At 43.8% G+C, this 20,909-nt stretch overlaps 1 protein-coding gene across 1 annotated transcript; it reads right to left on the reverse strand.

The window, feature by feature from the left end:
* Nucleotides 1-2,492: 2,492 nt before the first annotated feature.
* On the reverse strand, nt 2,493-20,014 carry slc26a1 (solute carrier family 26 member 1). The gene is made up of 8 exons (XM_077623193.1): nt 19,861-20,014; nt 11,660-12,142; nt 11,283-11,483; nt 10,819-11,065; nt 10,510-10,741; nt 10,131-10,314; nt 9,775-10,062; nt 2,493-4,686 (listed from the first exon to the last, which is right to left on the reverse strand). The coding sequence occupies exons 2-8, from the start codon at nt 12,068-12,070 to the stop codon at nt 4,120-4,122; spliced, it is 2,130 nt and encodes a 709-aa protein (XP_077479319.1). The 5' UTR covers nt 12,071-12,142; nt 19,861-20,014; the 3' UTR covers nt 2,493-4,119.
* Between the last annotated feature and the right edge of the window lie 895 nt (nt 20,015-20,909).

Below are 20,909 nucleotides of genomic sequence, written 5' to 3' on the forward strand. Positions count from 1 at the left end.
ATACAAACACTGGAGCTTAAATACAAACACTGGAGCTTTTCAGATATCAGAACTTGGCCCACAATTGAAATATTATTTAGGAATATAGCCATATTTTACTCACCAAAAATCCTTTTTAACTGTACACAATATCCATCCTCCTTTCTTTCTTCCTTCTTTTATATCCCCATTGAAGCTAATGCTGAAAGTCGAGCCTGTCCTGTCGTATTTCTGGAATAGTCCGTCTTGAAAATGGCTTTAAATCAACACAACAATATATTTGCTTGTGCAGCTAGCTCCAGATACAGTTTGGTAGCTAATCATAGTTGGTGAAAGCGATGACGTATCCCTACGCCTGCGACAAGGCAAGGACATATCCCTACGCCTGCAACAATACATTGTGGTGTTGCCAACTCGAAATCTGATTGGTTAAAGCAACAGTCTTATCGACGCTTGTTTAATGCAGCAGAGCCCGCAGAACTGATTGTGAAGGCTTTGAGGCAGATTTCTGACCCTGGCAACAAATAATGGCTGAAATGTGATTGGTTAAATGCTTCAATATGAAAACACGCATCTGGAAGCAGTGCAACCAGGGGGAAAAGCAATGAACGGAAGCTAACAGACAATTTGGAATCATTTAATAAGTATTGATGGACAAAATATAATATATGATTCAGATATTTCTTAGGCCAGCAGAGAAGGCCTTGAAGGCCCTGACGGCCCACCACTGTTGTAGTGAGAGTAGACCTTCATTGTTGACAAAATAAATCAACCCTTTGGGTTCATTCAATTATCTTCCATACCGCGCATCCTTGAAAGGGTTGCGGTGTCTCTTTTAGTGAAAAGGGATCTGTTTCTGATCTGAACTTTTAGTTTAGTGTCATTACTAAAAAGAAAAGAGGAAGCCCATTGATGTCAGTGATGATACCACTGGAAGGTTCATTCATCTTCCATACCATGCATCCTTGAAAGGGTTGCGGGGTTGCTGGAGCCTAACACAGCTGACTTCGGGCGAAAGGCAGGCTACGACCTAGACTGGTCGCCAGTCAGCCGTAGGGCACACAGAGACAAACGACCATACATACACACTCACAATCATACCGCCACCAGTGGGAATCGAGCCCGCACCTGCCTGCACCGAAGTCAGACGAGTAAACTTCTAACACACATTAAGGACATTGAGTGGAAAACGTGTCTAGAGTTTTAAATATCTTGAATAATGATTTTTTTAGGCCTTGTACAATAATTATTCGTTCATTTTCTGAACTGATTATCCTCAAAATGTTCGCGAGGGGTGCTGGAGCTGACTACGGGCACCAGATGGGGGACACCCTGAATTGGTGGCCAGCCAATTGCAGGGGACAAGGAGATGAACAACCATACACGCTCACACATACCTAGTGGAAATTTAGTGTTCAAACAGCTGCCTCTCCATGTTTTTGGGTTGTGGGAGGAAACCGGTGCACCCGAAGAAAGCCCATGCAAGCCTGGGGAGAACATGCACACTCCACACAATGAGGACGAGCCTGAGGTCGGACCCTCGACCCCAGAACTGTGAGGCCGACGCGCTGTACAATAATCAACTTTGGTTAAATCAGAATGTGTAAACCAGTGGTTCTTCATCATGTCTATTCACAATAACATGCCCCACTTGACTTTCACTGGGTGTAGATGATCACGTGATATTGCTTGGCCAATCAGTACTGCAAAGTATCTTGAATTTGAAAAAAAAAATCACATTTTATTTTACACTAAAGTAGGGTTCGGTGAATGCGCATATAAAACTGGTGGGGTTCGGTAGCTCCAACAAGGTCCAGACTTTGGTTACCAGTAAATGGCTCACTAGGCAAATCTAAATTTTGTAAGAAACTAAATGCAGCCAATTTGATTTAAAATTTTATGTAACCTAAGAATCCATAGATCTTGAAGATGTAAAATAAAATAAACATAATGAAGAGGCAGGGTGACCCGGCGATGAGTGGTTAGCGCATCGGCCTCACAGTGGGGGACCTGGGTTCAAATCCAGGTTGGTCCACCTGTGTGGAGTTTGCATGTTCTCCCCGGGCTTGCGTGGGTTTTCTCCGGGTACTCCGGTTTCCTTCCACATTCCATAGACATGGTAGGCTGATTGGACACTCTAAATTGCCCCTAGGTGAGTGTGAGCGTGAATGGTTGTTTGTCTCCATGTGCCCTGCGATTGGCTGGCCACCAATTTAAGGTGTCCTCTGGCCAGTCAGCTGGGATAGGCTCCAGCATCCCCCGCGACCCTAGTGAGGATAAAGTGGTTCAGAAGATGAGATAATGAAGAGGTATACAGATAAATTGGGTCAACATTTTTCAGGCTTTATGGAGAGTTAATGGGAAATTTGAGGCAGCATGACAGTTTTTCCCATTGACCAATAAAAATTTAATATTAAAAAAAACATCTCCAGGTATATAATCCTATTCCATAGTCTTCCCTTAACATAATCATGTTTAATTCCCAAGATAAAAAGAATAAACCAAGGAGAAAATATTATAAAATGGTTTATTTTCTATTTATGAGTGAAATCCTACAATTTTTAAGATACTATTCTTCATTCTTCCTCTGAGGAAGGTTAGTGACAAATTCCCAAATTCTGGAAATGAAAAAAATGCAGAATCATTTTTTCAAAATAAATCTTAAATAATTTGAGCCATCCTTTCCTTACCTCGACATGATACCATTAAAAAACAAGTTCAAATATACGAACATTTCTTTTCTTTAATTTTAAATGAGGAAAAGGATGAATAGGATTTTCCTGACCATAGTAGTGTGTATTGAGTGACAGTTATTATAAAACTGTACAATTGATGCTAAATTAATTAGACTATTTTTTTAAAGTGTGGCTTATATTCCGGATAATATGGCGTTTTTATTTTTCCATACAGTGGCACTTCATACAAAAGGGGTATACTTTTAGAATTTCTGAGGTTTTAGGGCAGGGTTGGGCAAATTTTTCGTCCTGGGGGCCACATTGACTTTAAAAATTTGACAGGCGGGCCGGGTCAGCACAAGATACGATACATATAAAAAAAACTGCATCCGTTAACAGTACATATGAAACATAAACAGAAAAAAAGGACTAAAGTATGAACATACTCATCGCTCATCTGGCATTTATGGGGTGCTTTCTTGGTTTTCATCAGACTAAAGGTCTGTTCACACTTATATACAGCCAAATAACACCAGAATCCTCTGTGCCATCTTCTGGATGTTTGGAAATTTGGCTGCACTTAATGAAGCCTAAAACTCAGAGACTTTCAGGGAGTTGAACTTGTCACATTGGAGATCAATCAGTTCCAACTGAAACTCCTGTGGAACCATCTGGGTCTTGTGAGAAAGGACATGACACCAGCTGTCAATTTTTCCAAAATCACAAAGCCGACGGCAGAATTGCTCATGCAGGTCATCCAATGATTTCCTGTATTTTGACCGCATAAAAAATATATATATAATAATTTGGACAACGTCGGCGGGCCGGATTAAAAGGCCTAACGGGCTGTAGTTTGCCCATGTCTGCTTTAGGGAGTATTACAGATCGTGGAACAAGTTAAGCTAATTTAATGTAAAAAGTGTCTTCGACTTGTGCAAAATCCAAGTTAAGAAACCACTTCTGAAAAGAATTAATTGTGTAAGTAGAGGTACCACTCTATATATGTTTTCCCCTTTCATTTAGTATATCTACCCTAAAGGTGAGATGTTGGTTTGTTTATATTTTTTATTCCCTCTTCTCACATTTATGTGAATTTGCTGGGATGGGGAGGGGGAGGATTGTGTGACCACAGACATTGATTTCACCTTGTATCAGTTTTATACAGTTATGATCATGTGTTACACATTCAGAATCAGGCTTGTTTTTGGCTCCCTTGAGTATCAGTCCCAAGTGCAAACTATGGTATGTGTTTTAAAAAGTTTTACATCCTTGAAGTGGAACTTGTGTACAGTATGATCATTCAGCCACTGTAGATTGATTTGTAATTTTGAGTTTCCAGATTCCCTTTGACCCTGCTCATGTGTCATCTCTTACAGATTCAGGGAGTAACCCAAATTTTAGAAATTTATGACAACCACTACCACAACCCACAATAATAAAAAAAAAATGATTCCATTTTTTTGCTCTACAAAACCGAGTCTTCAGAGCTCTTGTCTGGCTGCTGGGTATTTATCTGCAGTACCGCGTGGTGAACCGTATGGAACAAGATGCTGCTCATGTCTTTGTCATCCTTTTCAAAAACCTCTCCCTTCTGCAAAGTATCAATGAGGGAGGGATTACAGCAAGCAAAGACCATGCGAATGCCAATCTCTTCAAATTCCTTTAGCAGTCCCTTAAACGTGGACACGCCCGTGGAGTCTACAAAGGGGATGGCAGAGCAGTCCAAAATGATTGTGTGAAAGTCCAGTTCTCTTTGCATGAGGGCCACAATGGCATCTCCATTGTCGGTGTCCCTGTTTGCCAGAGCTTTCGTCCTTTTGGCCTTCTTCTCTGCCTTTTTTCTTCTGGTCATCTCCAAGAAAGGTGTCACTCCAACAGATTTGTGGAGGGCTTTCAGGAAGGTGTCCTTGTTGGCGTAGTAGAGAGGTGCCTGGAAGCGAAAGACTCGCACTCGCGTTGGTGGTGTGAGGTTTTGGTATTCATCCATCTCAGCATAAAGAGTTGAGTTTCCAGCTCGGCCCAGGAGAGACACCTGATGTTTGACAATGTATTAGCTCAGGTTATGGGACTGATTAAAGTCAGTTTGATGAAATAATAATAATAATAACAATAATAATAATATTAATAATAATAACACAAATATGATAATAATAAAATAAACCATATTTAATATAAAAATACACCATATTTTTTGGACTATAAGTTGCACCTTAGTATTAGTTGACCTTGCCAAAAATGCTAAATGAAGGGGTAAGAAAAACATATACTGTATATCACACACACAGGACGGACCGCTTTTAAAGGCGCAGCCAGGCATGGCAAAACATACACCAGCTTAAACATACGGACACACGCTAAAAACACGTTTTTAAAAAGGCAACAGAAGCAAAACTGAGTTCGGTTGTACTTTATTTAGCCATTTTACAATGTACTCACGTCATCATCACCCACAAATCCATCAAAGTCCTCATTTTCTGTGTCCGAATTCAACAATCGTCCAAATGAGTTTTATACGTTTGTCCAGGCGGGCACATTCCATTCGCAAATAGTAGCTAGCGTAACTAGCCCGGGGCTGCCTGCCACCCTTCGTAAAGCTGTGTTGATGCCGATGTCCAGCGTTTTTCAAGCATCTGTTGTTAGTGCCCATAACAACCGTGCAAGCAGACACAATCCATTCGCAAATAGTAGCTAGCGTAACTAGCCCTGCGCTGCCTGCCACCCTTCGTAAAGCTGTGTTGATGCCGATGTCCAGCGTTTTTCAAGCATCTGTTGTTAGTGCCTCTAACAACAGTTGTTAGGTTATCATTATTATAAATTTGCTTGAAATATAATCATTATATATGTGCTTGCAATGAAGCTTATTAGCATGAAAAAAGTCATTTTTAGTACATCTGCTTGCAACCATGATAAACAACGGGAAGGTCACTCCCCTGTTACATGGACTTCTCAAAACAATTGTTCACACCGAAACATCGTTCCCTTGGGATCCGGAGGACTTTCAACAATTGTTTTGAGAAACATCGACCTTCCACATGGTCGCTCGCACCGAAGATCCGGAGGACTCTCAATTGTTTTGACTTCGACTTCGCACCAGGTGGTGATACCGCTTCCTCGGATCCGGAGGACTTACAATTGTTTTGATTTCTGACAGTGTTGTCAACAGCACTCCCTCGGGAAGATTCGACAGACCTACAATTGTTTTGAGAACTGAGATGAATGTTGTGAATCTTATGAAATAAATTAGCAAGAGAGTCATCGAGTCATCAGAATGATCTTGACCGAGGACGCATGTGGATCGATTCTATCTTCCAAGAACCCAGTTACGAGAAAGATGTCTGTTTTATTTCAAGGTGCATTCGGGAATGCCTATTGGTGAACCTATCAACAGTGCAAGCAGACACGTTCGTCCAGGCGGCCACAATCCATTCGCAAATAGTGGCGTAACTTGCCCAGCGCTTTAGCTAAGTCTCCGGGAATGACGGCAAGCTAGGAGTTCATTTTCGTGACTTGGTTTTTCACCGCTGCTTCAGGGGGGCCTTAGAAACCAAACCGAAATTGTTTTGCAATAAACACATGCCCACACTATATACGGGTACCTTGTAGGAGCGTGCCTTTAGCGTCTGATCCCACCCACGTCCGCCTTCTCTCTATATAAGAAGCGTGTCGGCAAGAAGTGTTCTCAGTCAGGCTTTAAAGCTTACACACAGCGCTCCGCATTATAAGGCGCCGTGTCTATTTTGGAGAACATTTAAGACTTTTTAGGGCGCCTTATAGTCGTGAAAATACGGTAAGTCACACTGGAGTATAAGTTGTATTGTGGGGGAATTTTATTTGATAAAATTCAAAACAAAGAACAGTCATGTCATAGAAAATGCTAGCTAGGCCACTCCAGGACCTGGAAATGCTTCTTACGAAGCCACTCCTTTGTTGCCCTGGCTGTGTGTTTGGGATCATTGTCATGCTGAAAGACCCAGCCACATCTCATCTTCAATGCCCTTGCTGATGGAAGGAGATTTTCACTCAAAATCTCTCGATACATGGCCCCATTCATTCTTTCCTTTACACAGATCAGTCATCCTGGTCCCTTTGCAGAAAAACAGCCCCAAAGCATGATGTTTCCACCCCCATGCTTCACAGTGGGTATGGTGTTCTTTGGATGCAATTCAGTATTCTTTCTCCTCCAAACATGAGAACCTGTGTTTCTACCAAAAAGTTCTATTTTGGTTTCATCTGACCATAACACATTCTCCCAGTCCTCTTCTGGATCATCTAAATCAGGGGTGGCCAAACCGGTCCTCGAGGGCCGCTGTGGGTGCAGGTTTTTGTTCCAACCGATCCAGCCCAGGCACTTTGACCAATGAGATTTCTGCAGAAAACAAGAAGCACCTGACTGCAATCCACTGATTGCACTTGTAGGACACCAGATTGGTGAAAAGGTGTCCTCTTGATGGGTTGGAATGAAAACCCGCACCCACTGCGGCCCTTTGTGGAATAGTTTGGACAACCCTGATCTAAATGCTCTCTAGCAAACCCCAGGCGGGACTGGATGTGTACTGGCTTCAGCAGGGGGACACGTCTGGCAGCCCCAAAGCATGATGTTTTCACCCCCATGCTCCACAGTGGGTATAGTGTTCTTCGGATGCAATTCAGTATTATTTCTCCTCCAAACACGAGAACCTGTTTTTCCTCCCAAAAAGTTCTATTCTCCCAGTCCTGTTCAGGATCATCCAAATGCTCTCTAGCAAACCGCAGACGGGCCTGGATGTGTACTGGCTTCAGCAGGGGGACACATCTGGCAGTGCAGGATTTGAGTCCCTGGCAGCACATTGTGTTACTGATAGAAGCCTTTGTTACTGTGGTCCCAGCTCTCTGTAGGTCATTCACTAGGTCCCCCCGTGTGATTCTGGGATTTTTGCTCACTGTTCCTGTTATCATTTTGACGCCACGGGATGAGATCTTGCATGGATCCTCAGATCGAGGGAGATTATCAGCGGTCTTGTATGTCTTCCATTTTCTAATAATTGCTCCCACAGTTGATTTCTTTACACCAAGCGTTTTACCTATTGCAGATTCAGTCTTCCTAGCCTGGTGCAAGTCTACAATTTTGTCTCTGGTGTCCTTCGACAGCTCTAGGCCATAGTGGAGTTTGGAGTGTGAGAGACTGTGGTTGTGGACAGGTGTCTTTTATAATGATAATGAGTTAAAACAGATGCTATTAATACAGGTAACGAGTGGCGACCTCGTTAGACCTCGTTAGAAGAAGTTAGACTTCTTTGACATCCAGAAATCTTGCTTGTTTGTAGGTGACCAATACTTATTTTCCACTCTAATTTGGAAATAAATTATTTAAAAATCAAACAATGTGATTTTCTGTTGTTTTTTGTCCACATTGTGTCTCTCATGGTTGAGGTTTACCCATGTTGACAATTACAGGCCTCTCTAATCTTTTCAAGTAGGAGATCTTGCACAATTGGTGGTTGACTAAATACTTATTTGCCCGACTGTATGTCAGAATGGTTTTCATCGACTACAGCTCAGCCTTTAACACCATAAGACCAGACATTCTTATCCCCAAATTGGCCAACCTGCGGCTCCCGCATTCCACATACTCCTGGATTAAGGACTTTCTGGTCAACCGACCCCAGTACGTGAAGCTGGGTCGCCACCTCTCATCTGCCCGAACGGTCAGCACCGGCTCGCCCCAAGGCTGTGTGCTGAGTCCACTACTCTACTCGCTTTACACTCACAACTATGGACCCACACACTCTGAAAACATCATTGTGAAATATGCAGACGATACAGCGGTGGTGGGGGTGATCACAGGGGAGAATGAGACGGCCGACAGAAATTAGGTGCTTAGACTCAGCGAGTGGTACGCTCTCAACAACTTGGCGCTAAACCTCTCCAAAAGAACTCATCCTAGATTTCTGATGGAACAAGGCTCTTCCGTCCCCCCTGTAGATTAACGGCGAAGGAGTGGAGCAAGTGGAGACTTTCACATTCCTAGGGGTCCACATCTCTGCTGATCTCACTTGGGTGGTAAACACCACAGCACTTGTCAAGAAGGCGCAGCAGAGGCTACATTTTCTGAGAATACTCAGGAAGGAGCAACTAAACACCAACCTGCTGGTGACCTTCTGCCGGTCTGCCATTGACAGCATGCTGACCTACGCTGTGTCAGTGTGGCACTCAAGTTGCACAGGAGCTGACAGGAAAAGACTGCAGTGTGATCAACACAGACCAAAAGGGGGGAGGCACGAGGTATCTGAGTGGCTCAAGCATGTGTGTTGATGTCCTCTCGTCATGCCAGTTTCATGGCCGTATCTACGGCGTAAATCCCTCATAATCCTGGTTCATATTTTTATTCATAGTGGCTAGTCACCTTGGAAAAGGATATTATGGCGGTCTTCCGAATGTTCGCTTCTTCTTTCTTCATATAGCGCACAATAGATTTATTTATGCCGCATTGGCGTGCGTTGCCTGTAGCACAGCAACGTGACTTTTTCGGTCACTGTCATCATGTCCCGATTTTTTGGGGGGCCCATTGGCCCTTATGAAGCACTTTTAGGGACGATTCGAAATCCCCAAAAAGCTGCAATAGACTTGGCCTAGTGTTTCTCCACAGTTAATGTATGTGATTCAAAATGTAATCTGAAGTAACCAGGAAATGGCAAGATGTCGGCCTTTTATATTATTCGGCGTGCCATTCCTCTTCTACAGTGAAATATGGCTTCTTCTTCAGTGCTGAGTGCCACCCAATTAAGCACTGAAGAAGAGGCGGAGCCTTGACCTCTGCCATTTTTATCCCCTGTCTAACGCTTGCGAGTTTCGGCGTGAATTTTGACTTTTTATGAACCTTTAAAAAAATTATACTTAATATAAAAAACGCAATGTATTGAAGCTGCGAAGTGGTGAAGGATCACAGTAATTTCACACATATTTAAGTCGCACCATCGGCCAGACTATAAAAGAAAACTTTATAGTCCGGAAAATAGGTTAATCTCTTATAAAGATATACAATTCAGCCTAAAAAAATCTACAGTTGTGATTACTTTAAATCCATGAAAAGTAAGTAAATAGAGAAACAGTTGTGCTTTGTAGTTTCATTGCTGTTACTCACCTTGGGGTTTTGGGTTTTATAGATAATGGTGAACATGGAGAAAGTGACCCCAACCAGTAGGCCAATCTCAACACTGATCAGAGCAGTAGCTGACATGGCGACCAACCAAACCACTGCGTCGTTGCGGCTGGATCGCCACTTCGCCGGGACGTCCTTGAACTTCCTGAGTGCTCCCCGAAGGCTGACAATGATGATACAGGCAAGGACACACTTTTGAAGGGTGTGGAAATAAGGCGCGAAGAAAAGCAACACCATCAGGATGACCAAAGCGCTAATCAGACTTGATACCTGATGGGAAATCGCAGGAACATGGTTGGAAATTTCTAAAAAGAGTATGGGATAGTGGCAAACTTTACCTGTGTCTGACAACCCGTCGAATCCTTCACCATAGTTTTTGCCAAAGCCGCACTGGTCGTGAAGCAATGAAAGAAGGATGGAATTATGTTACAACAGCCGATGGCGAGCATCTCTTGGTTGGGACGGACCATATAGCCGTTTTTCTTGGCAAACATCTCGGACAGAGAAACGGTAAAGGCAAAGCTATGGGATAAAACAAAATTTTTACGTATCACTATTAAAATCTCCTTCAAACATTCGAGAAACAAAACATCAGTTGTAATCATATGAAGATATTTTCTTACCATAACAGACATTTAAATTCTGATTTATTTAGGGAGTGTTGTTAAAGCGAGTGCATAGTTGGCAGCTCCCGCTAGCAAACGTTGGAAAAACTACCTGATAACAGCTATAGGAATGGCGTCCAGGGCAACTTTTGGCATTAGCCTAAAGCTGGGCACTTGAGGTGGAATGAAGCCAGTGGGGATGTGACCTGAAATGCTGGTGCCGTAATGATGGTTGAGATTCCCAAAATGACTGGCCAACGTGGCTCCAGCAACCACGACCAGCTCTGTGGGCAGAGGGATCTTTAAACGATCTTTGTAGCGTTCCTGGATCTCTTTACCTGCCACTACGGAGAATACAAAATCAAAAGTATTAAAAAGGCCTCACTAGACATCATTTTGTTACAATCCTAGGAGTCCCGACCTAATACGGTGATACAGATGGCACTGGTGATGAGGTCGCACATGTTGGCCTCGTGAATGTTGGCGAAGATGTTAAACCAGTTTATGACGACGGAGCCGTACGCCTGATGACGAGGGATCTTGAGACCCAAGAGGTATTTAGCTTGGACAGTAAGGATGGTGAAGGAGGCTCCTGTGGCAAAGCCATCTAACATGGGAGCCGAAAGATAGACGGAGACGAAGCCCAGACCAAACACAGCCATCATGACCTGCGTTGAGGATAGATAGTGAGACCTGTTTCGGAAATTTATAAAAGACTGCATCGTATATTTAGAGTAACAGGCTGCCTCGAGATTAATGTATAGGTACTTTACTTTGTCATGTTATCCATGCACTTTCTATGGCATTCATTTGGGTAGTGAATGAATTGAAGCCTATTCAATCTATCAATCTGCGCTAAATTCTGAGTGGAAGTTTATTCTTTACCTGGTAAATCCCAGCGAGGAAAGTAAGAGCAACAGCGATGCTAATAGCATAACAGTCTTTCCCGCATGGCACCCCCATTAGCTCAACAACATGATTTTGACTTTCTGTCACATTGATGGTGAATGAATCATTAAACCCCGGAAGACCAGAAGAGTCCTCGTTGAGGTCAAATCCAGCAAGGAAAACCTCTCTGTCGACCACCTGCAGAAAAGGAGAGCGTGTTATTACCTAAGAGGTCATCCGAAGAAATCCGGGTGTGCCACAAAAGATACATTTTAAATACAAACTATAAACTTCATATTACCATGGTGGACCTGCTGGTTGTTTGAGATCAATCTTTTTTGGTGCATTTTATAGGTAACACAGATGTATTTTACCTGTCCAACCATGAGACTCATCAGGCTGAAGATGCCAACAGAGACGTGCCTGGATGTTCCCATGAGGAAGTAGATAACATTGGCATAAAATGATGTGTATAATCCATAGATGGGCTTCACTCCGGCCAGTAGGCAGTATGCGATGGCCTGCGGTACCAAGATGATTCCCACAATCAACCCGGACATGACATCCCCCCACACGTACTCTCGCAGTTTGTACTTGGGCAGCCAGCGCACCACAGGGAAGAAGCTGGACAAGGTGGAGCGTATTCGGGGAAGGGAGCAGCTCACGCTTCGCTTCAGCTTGGATTTAAGGATCGTAAGCGTGGGCTGCGAATGGTGAGCCTTCCTTTCCAACAGAAATGGTGGGTGAGTCTGATTTATTTCTTTGAGCTTGCCAACATCCTCCATGGATTCAGATAGGGGGAGAAGATGATGAAGAGGAGATTGAAAGTTCCGAGAGCCAAGCAATCACGTGTGCTCCTTGGAGATCATCATGAGGGACAAATCAGAGAGAAAGAGATTGTCAACACTGGACATGTTATGGTAAAATCCAATTTAGTCTATGATTGGCTGGCAACTAATTCACAGCGTACTCCACCGACGACTCACTTTAGGATTGGCTGTATATTTACCATTGCTGGGTGGACCAAATGGGACACTTAACTCACCATCCGTCTATCCATCCACCCACAGATTTTACATTTTTTTCTCAATAAACCTTAAAAAGCTATCAACTGTATACAATTGTAGCTCTAGAGCAGTCCCAAAATGGTGTAGGTGTAGTGGGCACCGCCAGAGCTTGAGCATGACTGTCCGACCAAAGCCTATTTTCTGGGCATTTTTTCATCTTTTTCTAGTAATATGGTGGAGCAACTTGAGTTTCTGATTCATGGGCCTTCAACCTTTGTTTGTCACAGAATTTCTTGAGTTTTTCTGAGTGTGCGTAGCATAACTTTAAGTTGTGTTTATGGTGTATGTGTATGTTTACTGACTTGCCAATCATAATTCCACCCCATTGAAAAATGTCTTTGCGTTATATCCATCTTAATGGTTTAATGAATAATGTTCTTATTTTTTTTCCCTTTTTGATAAATACTTACATTTACAAAACTAAATTGTTTAAGAGGGGCTTTTGTAACTTGGACTTTAGTAGTAAAACAGATTTTAAATTGGATTAGCATAGTTTGTTTCACAATCTATAATGCTTACCCCTAAACACTTTAAAAATGATAAAATTACACTGGAGGCAAATGTGGGTGAGTGTGAAAGCACTCATGAGACGTACTTCTGCTCCGTGTGGCCATGAGAGGTTGTCAGAATGAAACAAAGAGTGAGAAAAATTAGAACATGCTCTAAAAGCAATAAAAGTCACGGAAGTCCAAAGGTTACACTACCTTGTCAGCCCAGGTTGAAATGTAATTTAAGAATACCCTGTCATGTCATTTCATATCTTATACTTAAGTTAACTTGCGTGATATCATCTAATCTCATTTTCTGAACCATTTTATCCTCACTAGGGTGGCTGGGGGTGCTGGAGCCTATCCCAGCTGACTTCAGGCCAGAGGCGGGGGACACCCTGAATTAGTGGCCAGCCAATCGCAGGGCACAAGGAGCACAAGGAGACAAGCAACCATACACCCTCACAATCATACCTAGGGGCAATTTAGAGTGTCCAGTCAGCCTACCATGCATGTCTTTGGAATGTGAGAGGAAACCGGAGTACCTGGAGAAAACCCACGCAGGCCTGGGGAGAACCTGCAAATTCCACACAGGTGGACCAACCTGGATTAGAACCCAAGTATCCCAATGTGAGGCGGACACACTTATCACTCAGCCGCCAGGCCGCACGACCTGCGTAATACCTAACACTTTTTCTTCTTTTCGTTTTTGCTGTCTTTGTCGCAAATGTTTTTCCATGTATTAGTATATTTAAGGTATATGGTTTGCATAGTGGGTGGCCCGGTGGAGCAAGTGGTTAGCGTGTCGGCCTCATAGCTCTAGGTTCCTGGGTTCAAATCCAGGTCATGTCCATCTGTGTGGAGTTTGCATGTTCTCCGGAGTTTGCGGGTACTCCGGTATCCTCCCACGTTCCAAAAACATGCATGGTAGGCTGATTGGACACTCTAAATATCCCCTAGGTATGGGTGTAAGAGTGCACGGTTGTCCGTCTCCTTGTGCCCTGCGCTCTGCTGGCCACTGATTCAGGGAGTCCCCCGCCTCTGGTCTGGAGTCCGCTGGGATAGGCTCCAGCACCCCCGCGACCCTAATGAAGATAAAGCGGTTCAGAAAATGAGATGCGCATTTGACATTATTGAGTGACCTGAAACTCAGCCCTATAAAGGCTGTCCATCCTACCTCTGAATTTGTATTTGTATTCTCAGTGTAATATTTAAGAAGAAGATTTCATGTTTAATGATTGAACACTATCTAGTACTTACCAGACAACCTGATGATATTGAAAAAGTTATCATCTGATTGTAATTTTATTTTATTTTTGTTTGACAGTCATATACCCATATATTGTAGTATTTACAGAAGTTATGGGTTGTTTGTGACATCCTTTCCACAAAGCTTGTTAGTTTCAGCAGCCGATGACGGAATTGTGTCAAAGTAGCTGTAAAACACTAAATGTTGTCCATTATCAACTTCTTCACAAAAGTGCTATGTAGTTTATTTAGAACACTCAATGGCTGACATGACACTGATGCAGTCAGTATAAGAAAGTAGTACTTGCAAGCCCATTTCACAGTTGGTATTAACATTCATTTATTATGACATTGGAGATATGTGAGAATTGTGCCAATCCAGCAATTTACAGGATTTCTCATGCAAAAAAAAAAAATGCTGTGTATTGCTCTGCAGGTATTTTGACTTCATGTGGAAAAAGAAGCCATGAGACACAAATTATGCGATGACTTTGCTTTGTTATTTAAAATGACCCATCTGAACAACATGTTCCCTGGAATCAGAAGACACAGCTCAATCAATAAATTACAGTAAGCAGTGACACTGCTTTCTTATTCATCTGAAAGCAACGGATGTATGGCTAAGCATGGGGAGGGTGACACCCTGATGAATTTATAAGATTGATCACCCTGCAGAACACTTAAAACAACGACTCTGTTCTTTGGCTGTTTCAAATCAATGTGTATGCCTTTTTATCATGTGGTTTGAAGCACACAAGTTCTGAGAATGTGTGTGAAGACTCAACTTATTACAGTGTATAAAATACAACATGAGTCAAAGAGAGAATATCCCAAAATGACATTTTCTTTATAAATTTGAACTATGTACATGTTTTAAATTAAATATCTATTATCCAAGCCCGGTGGAGTAGGGGTCCACTTGCCTGACTTCGGTGCGCGAAGGCACGCGCTCGATTCCCGCTGGTGGAAGTATGATTGTGAGCGCGAATGGTCATCTGTCTCTCTGTGTAACCTGTGGCTGACTGGCGACCAGTCTAGGGTGTAGCCTGCCTTTCACCCGAAGACAGCTGGGATAGACTCCAACAACTCCCGAAGCCTTACGAGGATGTGCAGTACGGGAGATGAATGGATGAATGAATCTACTATCCAGCCACCGTCTGACCTCACTTCAGGCTGCATGAGTATGAGTCCCACTCAGTGGCGATTGTGAGTGCGAATGGTTGCCTATTTACAGTATGTGTGCACTACAACTGACTGGCGAACAGTTTAGGGGTGATGTCAGTCTTTTGCCCCAAATTAGCCATGATGGGCTCCAGCACCCTGTGGGCATGAACATGAATGAATCTATTTTCCAAAAACAATGTTTGTTTTTCCCCCAAATGTTTAACATGATGTGATTTACAGCTGTTTAAAACTACCTAAACACCGAATTGTGTTTTAGTCAAATTTTTGATGTGACAGTTTGCTGAAAACGAAAGGAAGCAAGCCTTGTTGTAAAGTGCAAAGCAGCAGTATAATTCACACAATTTTATTATTTAGAACTCGCAAAGTTTAAATAAAGTGACGAGGACCATTGCCTAGCTTTGTTGGCTACTAAAGATGCTTTAATAAAGTGTTAAGCTCTTAAAGATTTAAGACTCACAAATAAATGCACCTGTACTCACCTACAACAAAGTCCAATGTGATGTCAACGTTGTCTGACTGAGTGAGTCTAGTTGCTCAGACTGTAAACTACGGCAGCTCTTTGAGCAAGCATTTTCTATTGGTTTACCATCTTAAAGTGGGCGGGGTTTGTCTTCATTTTTGTTTTGTATTATACTTGTACATGGGTTAATTAAGGCAGTCAATTTTTGACCAAACTGCAACCCTTATCTGCCTCCTCCCAAGTATGTTTGCAGCTGTCACACAGACAGATTGATTACATACAAGTTAACGTTTGACCTCCATGGTGAAACAATGTAAGTCTGTGTTGTGTGTATAAGGGTAGTAACGACACATCAGTTTACATTTATATTTCCATTGTTTAAGCAGAACTTAATTGAAATCCACAAAATTGCAAAACATAAATTAGATCATTTAAGATGCACTGTTTTGTTGAAAAGCTCATTTTTATTCAAATGCCTGAGATGTTTTAGCAACAGTGTTGTTGAGCCATCAAAATCGATTTGTTTTTTTTATTGCTTTTGATCAGGGGTGTCCAAACCTTTTCTCTTTGAGGGCCGCTTTTACAAAGCTCAAAGGATGCGAGGGCCATCTTGAAATCCTTCCACTTTCATTTTCAACAGGAGTGAAACACGCTCGATGAGTCATCATCTTATCATGGTCATTGTGTGTCCCAATGACCCTTGGAGCTATGTTGTCTGGGGCCTTGAGCCCCTGGTAGGGTCCTCCATGCCAAACTGGTCTGAGGTGAGGGACCAGGCCTCTTATGATGAGCAACACTATTGAAAAGCGTTTTTCCTCGCCCGGACGCAGGTCACGGGGCCACTCTGGAGCCAGGCATGGAGGAGGAGCACGATGGCAAGCGCCTGGTGGCCGGACCTTCATCCGTGGGGCCCGGGCGGGCACAGCTCGAAAAGACTACGTGGGTTCCCCTTCCCATGGGCTCACTCAGACGACAGTTGGGCGGCCCCCAAAGGAGGGATCCTTGGTGGTCCGACCCCCGGCTGCAGAAGCTGGCTCTTGGGACGTGCAATGTCACCTCTCTGGTTGGGAAAGAGCCTGAGCTAGTGCGTGAGGTTGAGAAGTTTCGTCTCAATTTAGTTGGGGTCACCTCTCCACACAGCTCGGGCTCTAGTACCACTCCTCTCAAGGGGGGTTGGACACTTCCACTCTGGAGTCGCTGGTACTCGGATGATTCGCCTAAAGACGTTTCGCCGACGGACGTTTGACAGACGGACAGGTCGCAGAATGGACGTTCCGCCGAATGTTCATTCGGCCGAATGAATGTTCGGCCGAACGGAGGTTTCGCCAAAACGGGATTTGCGCGCTTGCCCCGCCCCCGGATCGTGTATGTACAAGTTTTTCAGATCACTCCTGCTTATTCTCTGCCATATACGGCCCGTTAGGATTTTTAATCCAGCCCGCCGCCGGTGTTGTCCAAATTATAGTAAAAATCAATGATTCATTTCCCTTTGCCGCTCATCACTCTCAATTTATTAGTCTACCGTCAATGACAGCCCGGGAATAAGCACTCATGGGCGGGCATGGCAGCCCAAGTCGCGATGGGGCAAAAAAACGTCTATATATGTCCATTCGCCAAACGGCTCAAAATGCTCTCTGCTTATTCCCGGGCTGACATGCCCGCCCAAGAGTGCTTATTCCCGGGCTGCCATGCCCGCCCAAGAGTGCTTATTCCCGGGCTGCCATTGACGGTAGACTAATAAATTGAGAGTGATGAGCGGCAAAGGGAAATGAATCATTGATTTTTACTATAATTTGGACAACGCCGGCGGCGGGCCGGGTTAAAAATCCTAACGGGCTGTATATGGCCCGCGGGCCGAGGTTGAAAAACATGTACATACACGATCCGGGGGCGGGGCAAGTGCGCGAATCCCGTTTTGGCGAAACCTCCGTTCGGCCGAACGTTCATTCAGCCGAATGAACGTTTGGCGGAACGTCCATTCGGCGACCTGTCTGTCTGTCAAACGTCCGTCGGCGAAACGTCTTTAGGCGAATCATCCGGTCACGGGAGTCGGTACTCGGCGAATCATCCGGTCACGGGAGTCGGTACTCGGCGAATCATCCGGTCACGGGAGTCGGTACTCGGCAAATCATCCGGTCACGGGAGTCGCTCATGGTGAGAGGCGCCGAGCAGGTATGGCTATACTTATTGCGCCCAGCTCGGTGCGTGTACATTGGGGTTCGATGAGAGGGTAGCATCCCTCTGCCTTAAGGTGGGGGGTGAGACCTGACTGTTGTTTGTGCATACGCACCAAACAGCAGCTCAGAGTACCCACTCTTTTTGGAGTCCTTGGAAGGGGTGCTGGAGAGTGCTCCTCAAGGGACTCAGGGAGCTGTCAACCGACCACCACCTGGTAGTGAGTTGAATATAGGGTTGTACACCGGGAGTATCAGGTTCCAGAACCCTTGATACGTGGGGTCCAGGCCCTCTATAACTGATGTCAGAGTTTGGTCCGCGTAGCCGGCAGTAAGTCGGATCTGTTTCCAGTGGGGGTTGGACTCTGCCAGGGCTGCCCCATGTCACCGATTCTGTTCATAATGTTTATGGACAGAATATCTAGGTGCAGCCGTGGCATTGAAGGGGTCCGGTTTGCATCCCTGTTTTTTGTAGAGGATGTGGTTCTGTTGGCTTCATCAAGCCGTGATCTCCAATTCTCACTGGAACGATTCGATGTGAAGCAGTCGGGATGAGAATCAGCACTTCCAAATCTGAGACCCCCGTCCTCAGTCGGAAAAAGGTGACATACCCTCTCCAGTTCAAGGATGAGGTCCTTCCCCACGTGGTTCAAGGGTGAGAGAAGAATGGAGCTGGAGATTGACAGGCAGATCGGTGCAGCGTCTGCAGTGATGCAGACTATGCATCGGTCCGTCGTGGTGAACAAGGAGCTGAGCCGAAAGGCAAAGCTCTGTATTTACCAGTCGATCTATGTTCCCACCTCATCGATGGTCACGAGCTGTGGATCGTGACTAAAATGAACAAGATCCTGGATACAAGCGGCTGAAATGAGTTTCTTCCGCAGTGTCCAGACTCTCCCTTAGAGATAAGGTAAGCAGCTCCTTCTTCCCCGAGGGGCTCGAAGTAGAGGTGTTACGGCCACCAATTCCATGCTTGCCTGCTCCAAATTCAGGCGAAATCAGGTGGCCTCATTTTTGTATTTACAATATTTAAAAAATGTTTATCGCAAGACTGCATGTGAATAATCGCAATTAAATAATTGATTTGGTTGAGATCAGTTATTTATATCTTGACAGTACTGAAACGAACTTTCCAGAACAAAGACAAAATGTCAAGTGACATTTTCAAGTCAAAAAGTCAAGAAAATAACAACCATAATAGCTCTGTATTACATTCGATTATTCATATTTTAATATGAATGCATTTATGTAAAATACGATACTGGAACCCTACAGTTTCCTACATTCATTCATTTTCTGAACCTCTTATCATCACAAGGGTCATTATATTAGATTGCCTATAAGCCCTTGAAACAACAAAATAACATGTTCCAGAGAATGGAGAATGATTTGCATCATTATGAAATTGGTGATTAACTCCCCTTTTGTATATGTGTTTTGTGTATGTCTATGTTGCAATGTTTTATAATATGTAGAGTGTGTTTTTAATGTTTGTCATATGTTGAGCACCCATGTATGCCTATTTATATGCATTAATGACTTACTGAAAATACATTAAATACATCGATGATAGGTCAGATTGTGAGTTTTTGAGCTAATCTGGGTACCAATTTTTCATCTGTCTTCCTCATCATGAGCTCATTATTAATAACATTTGGTCCACCTTTCCAAACATTGATGAGATGATAGTCAGGAGGAGGAAATGGTTTGACCTAAAGACACGTGAATGAAACATATATACAATGCATTCATTCATTAATTCATTTTCCGAGAATAGATGAAAAAAAATTCAATATTTCTTTGGAACTGAGTGAGAGGAAGGAAATCTCCTCCTGCTGACAAACAATCACAATGTTGTCAAAGCATCAGTGCAGAGCAACAACACATCCATTGAGAGGAGCAGAGAACCATCAGCCAAGATGATGTTAGGGTAGCACAAGAGGCAAGACTCACCCTGAGAGGAGCGAAGTCTTGGACAGTTTATAAGCAACATTCTGCTTCCTACACCGATTTCACACTAACCAACATCTTTTCATCTCATTCAAGCGGTTACCTCTTCCTTCTTCCGACTGCAAAGCATGATGGGAGCTGTGACCCCCGCCCACCCTCCTCATTCCAGTCTGCAGCACAGCTCGAGGGGGAGGGCTGAGAAGACTGGAAGAGTACAGTCACTGATGGTTGCCATGGAGATCCCTGCTTAACTGAGCATGTTGCCACATTTGGTGATATGTTTGAATTAGAACTAGAGCAGTAATGTCAAACATGTGACCCGCAGACCAGAATTGGCCCGCTAGGGGGTCCAATCTGGCCCGTGGGGTTGTTCTACCTGATGGGCACTTTGTAGCTCATTCATACTGTACGTACATAATTAAATGCTTTCATTTTTTTTGACAAGGTTGCCGCAAAACCAGATGTTTGTGAGTTGTGTGATCAAGTGCATGCACTACTGGGATTTGCGCAATTTTCGATCCGCTATCACATTCGTTCAATCGCTTCCTGCCGGCAAAACAGCGCCTTAAAAGGCAATCAATGATTTAATAAGGAACCTTGAAATGCCCCAAAACCAACAGGACATAATCTGGAAATGCAGAACCGACAAATAAACAAGAAGCATTCCGGAAAGTCCATCAAAATCAATAGGAAATTATCCAATATTTAAGTGATCTGTGAGTGGGCGGCCTGGCGGCTGAGTGGTTAGTGTGTACTCCCCTAAATTGGAAATTTGGTACTTTTCTGAAATAGTTGCTTAAAAATTTTTAAGTGACAATTTTTTTGGAATGGGCGGCCTGGTGACTGAGTGGTTAGCGCGTCGGCCTCACAGCTCTGGGGTCCTGGGTTCAAATCCAGGTCGGTCCACCTGTGTGGAGTATGCATGTTCTCCCCGTGCCTGCGTGGGTTTTCCAGTTTCTCCCACATTCCAAAGACATGCATGGTAGGCTGAGTGGACACTAAATTGCTCCTAGGTATGAGTGTGAATGTGTTGTTTGTCTCCTTGTGCCCTG

Source organism: Stigmatopora argus, chromosome 16 (genome assembly GCF_051989625.1).
Source record: "Stigmatopora argus isolate UIUO_Sarg chromosome 16, RoL_Sarg_1.0, whole genome shotgun sequence".
NCBI lineage: Eukaryota > Metazoa > Chordata > Actinopteri > Syngnathiformes > Syngnathidae > Stigmatopora > Stigmatopora argus.

Coding starts and splice junctions, on each gene's coding strand:
- slc26a1 (XM_077623193.1), bottom strand. CDS start 12,070: ATGGAGGATGTTGGCAAGCTCAAAGAAATAAATCAGACTCACCCACCA. Junction 10,742..10,818: donor CATCTGTATCACCGTATTAG/GTCGGGACTCCT, acceptor TATTCTCCGTAG/TGGCAGGTAAAGAGATCCAG. Junction 4,687..9,774: donor ATAAAACCCAAAACCCCAAG/GTGAGTAACAGC, acceptor GTCAAACATCAG/GTGTCTCTCCTGGGCCGAGC.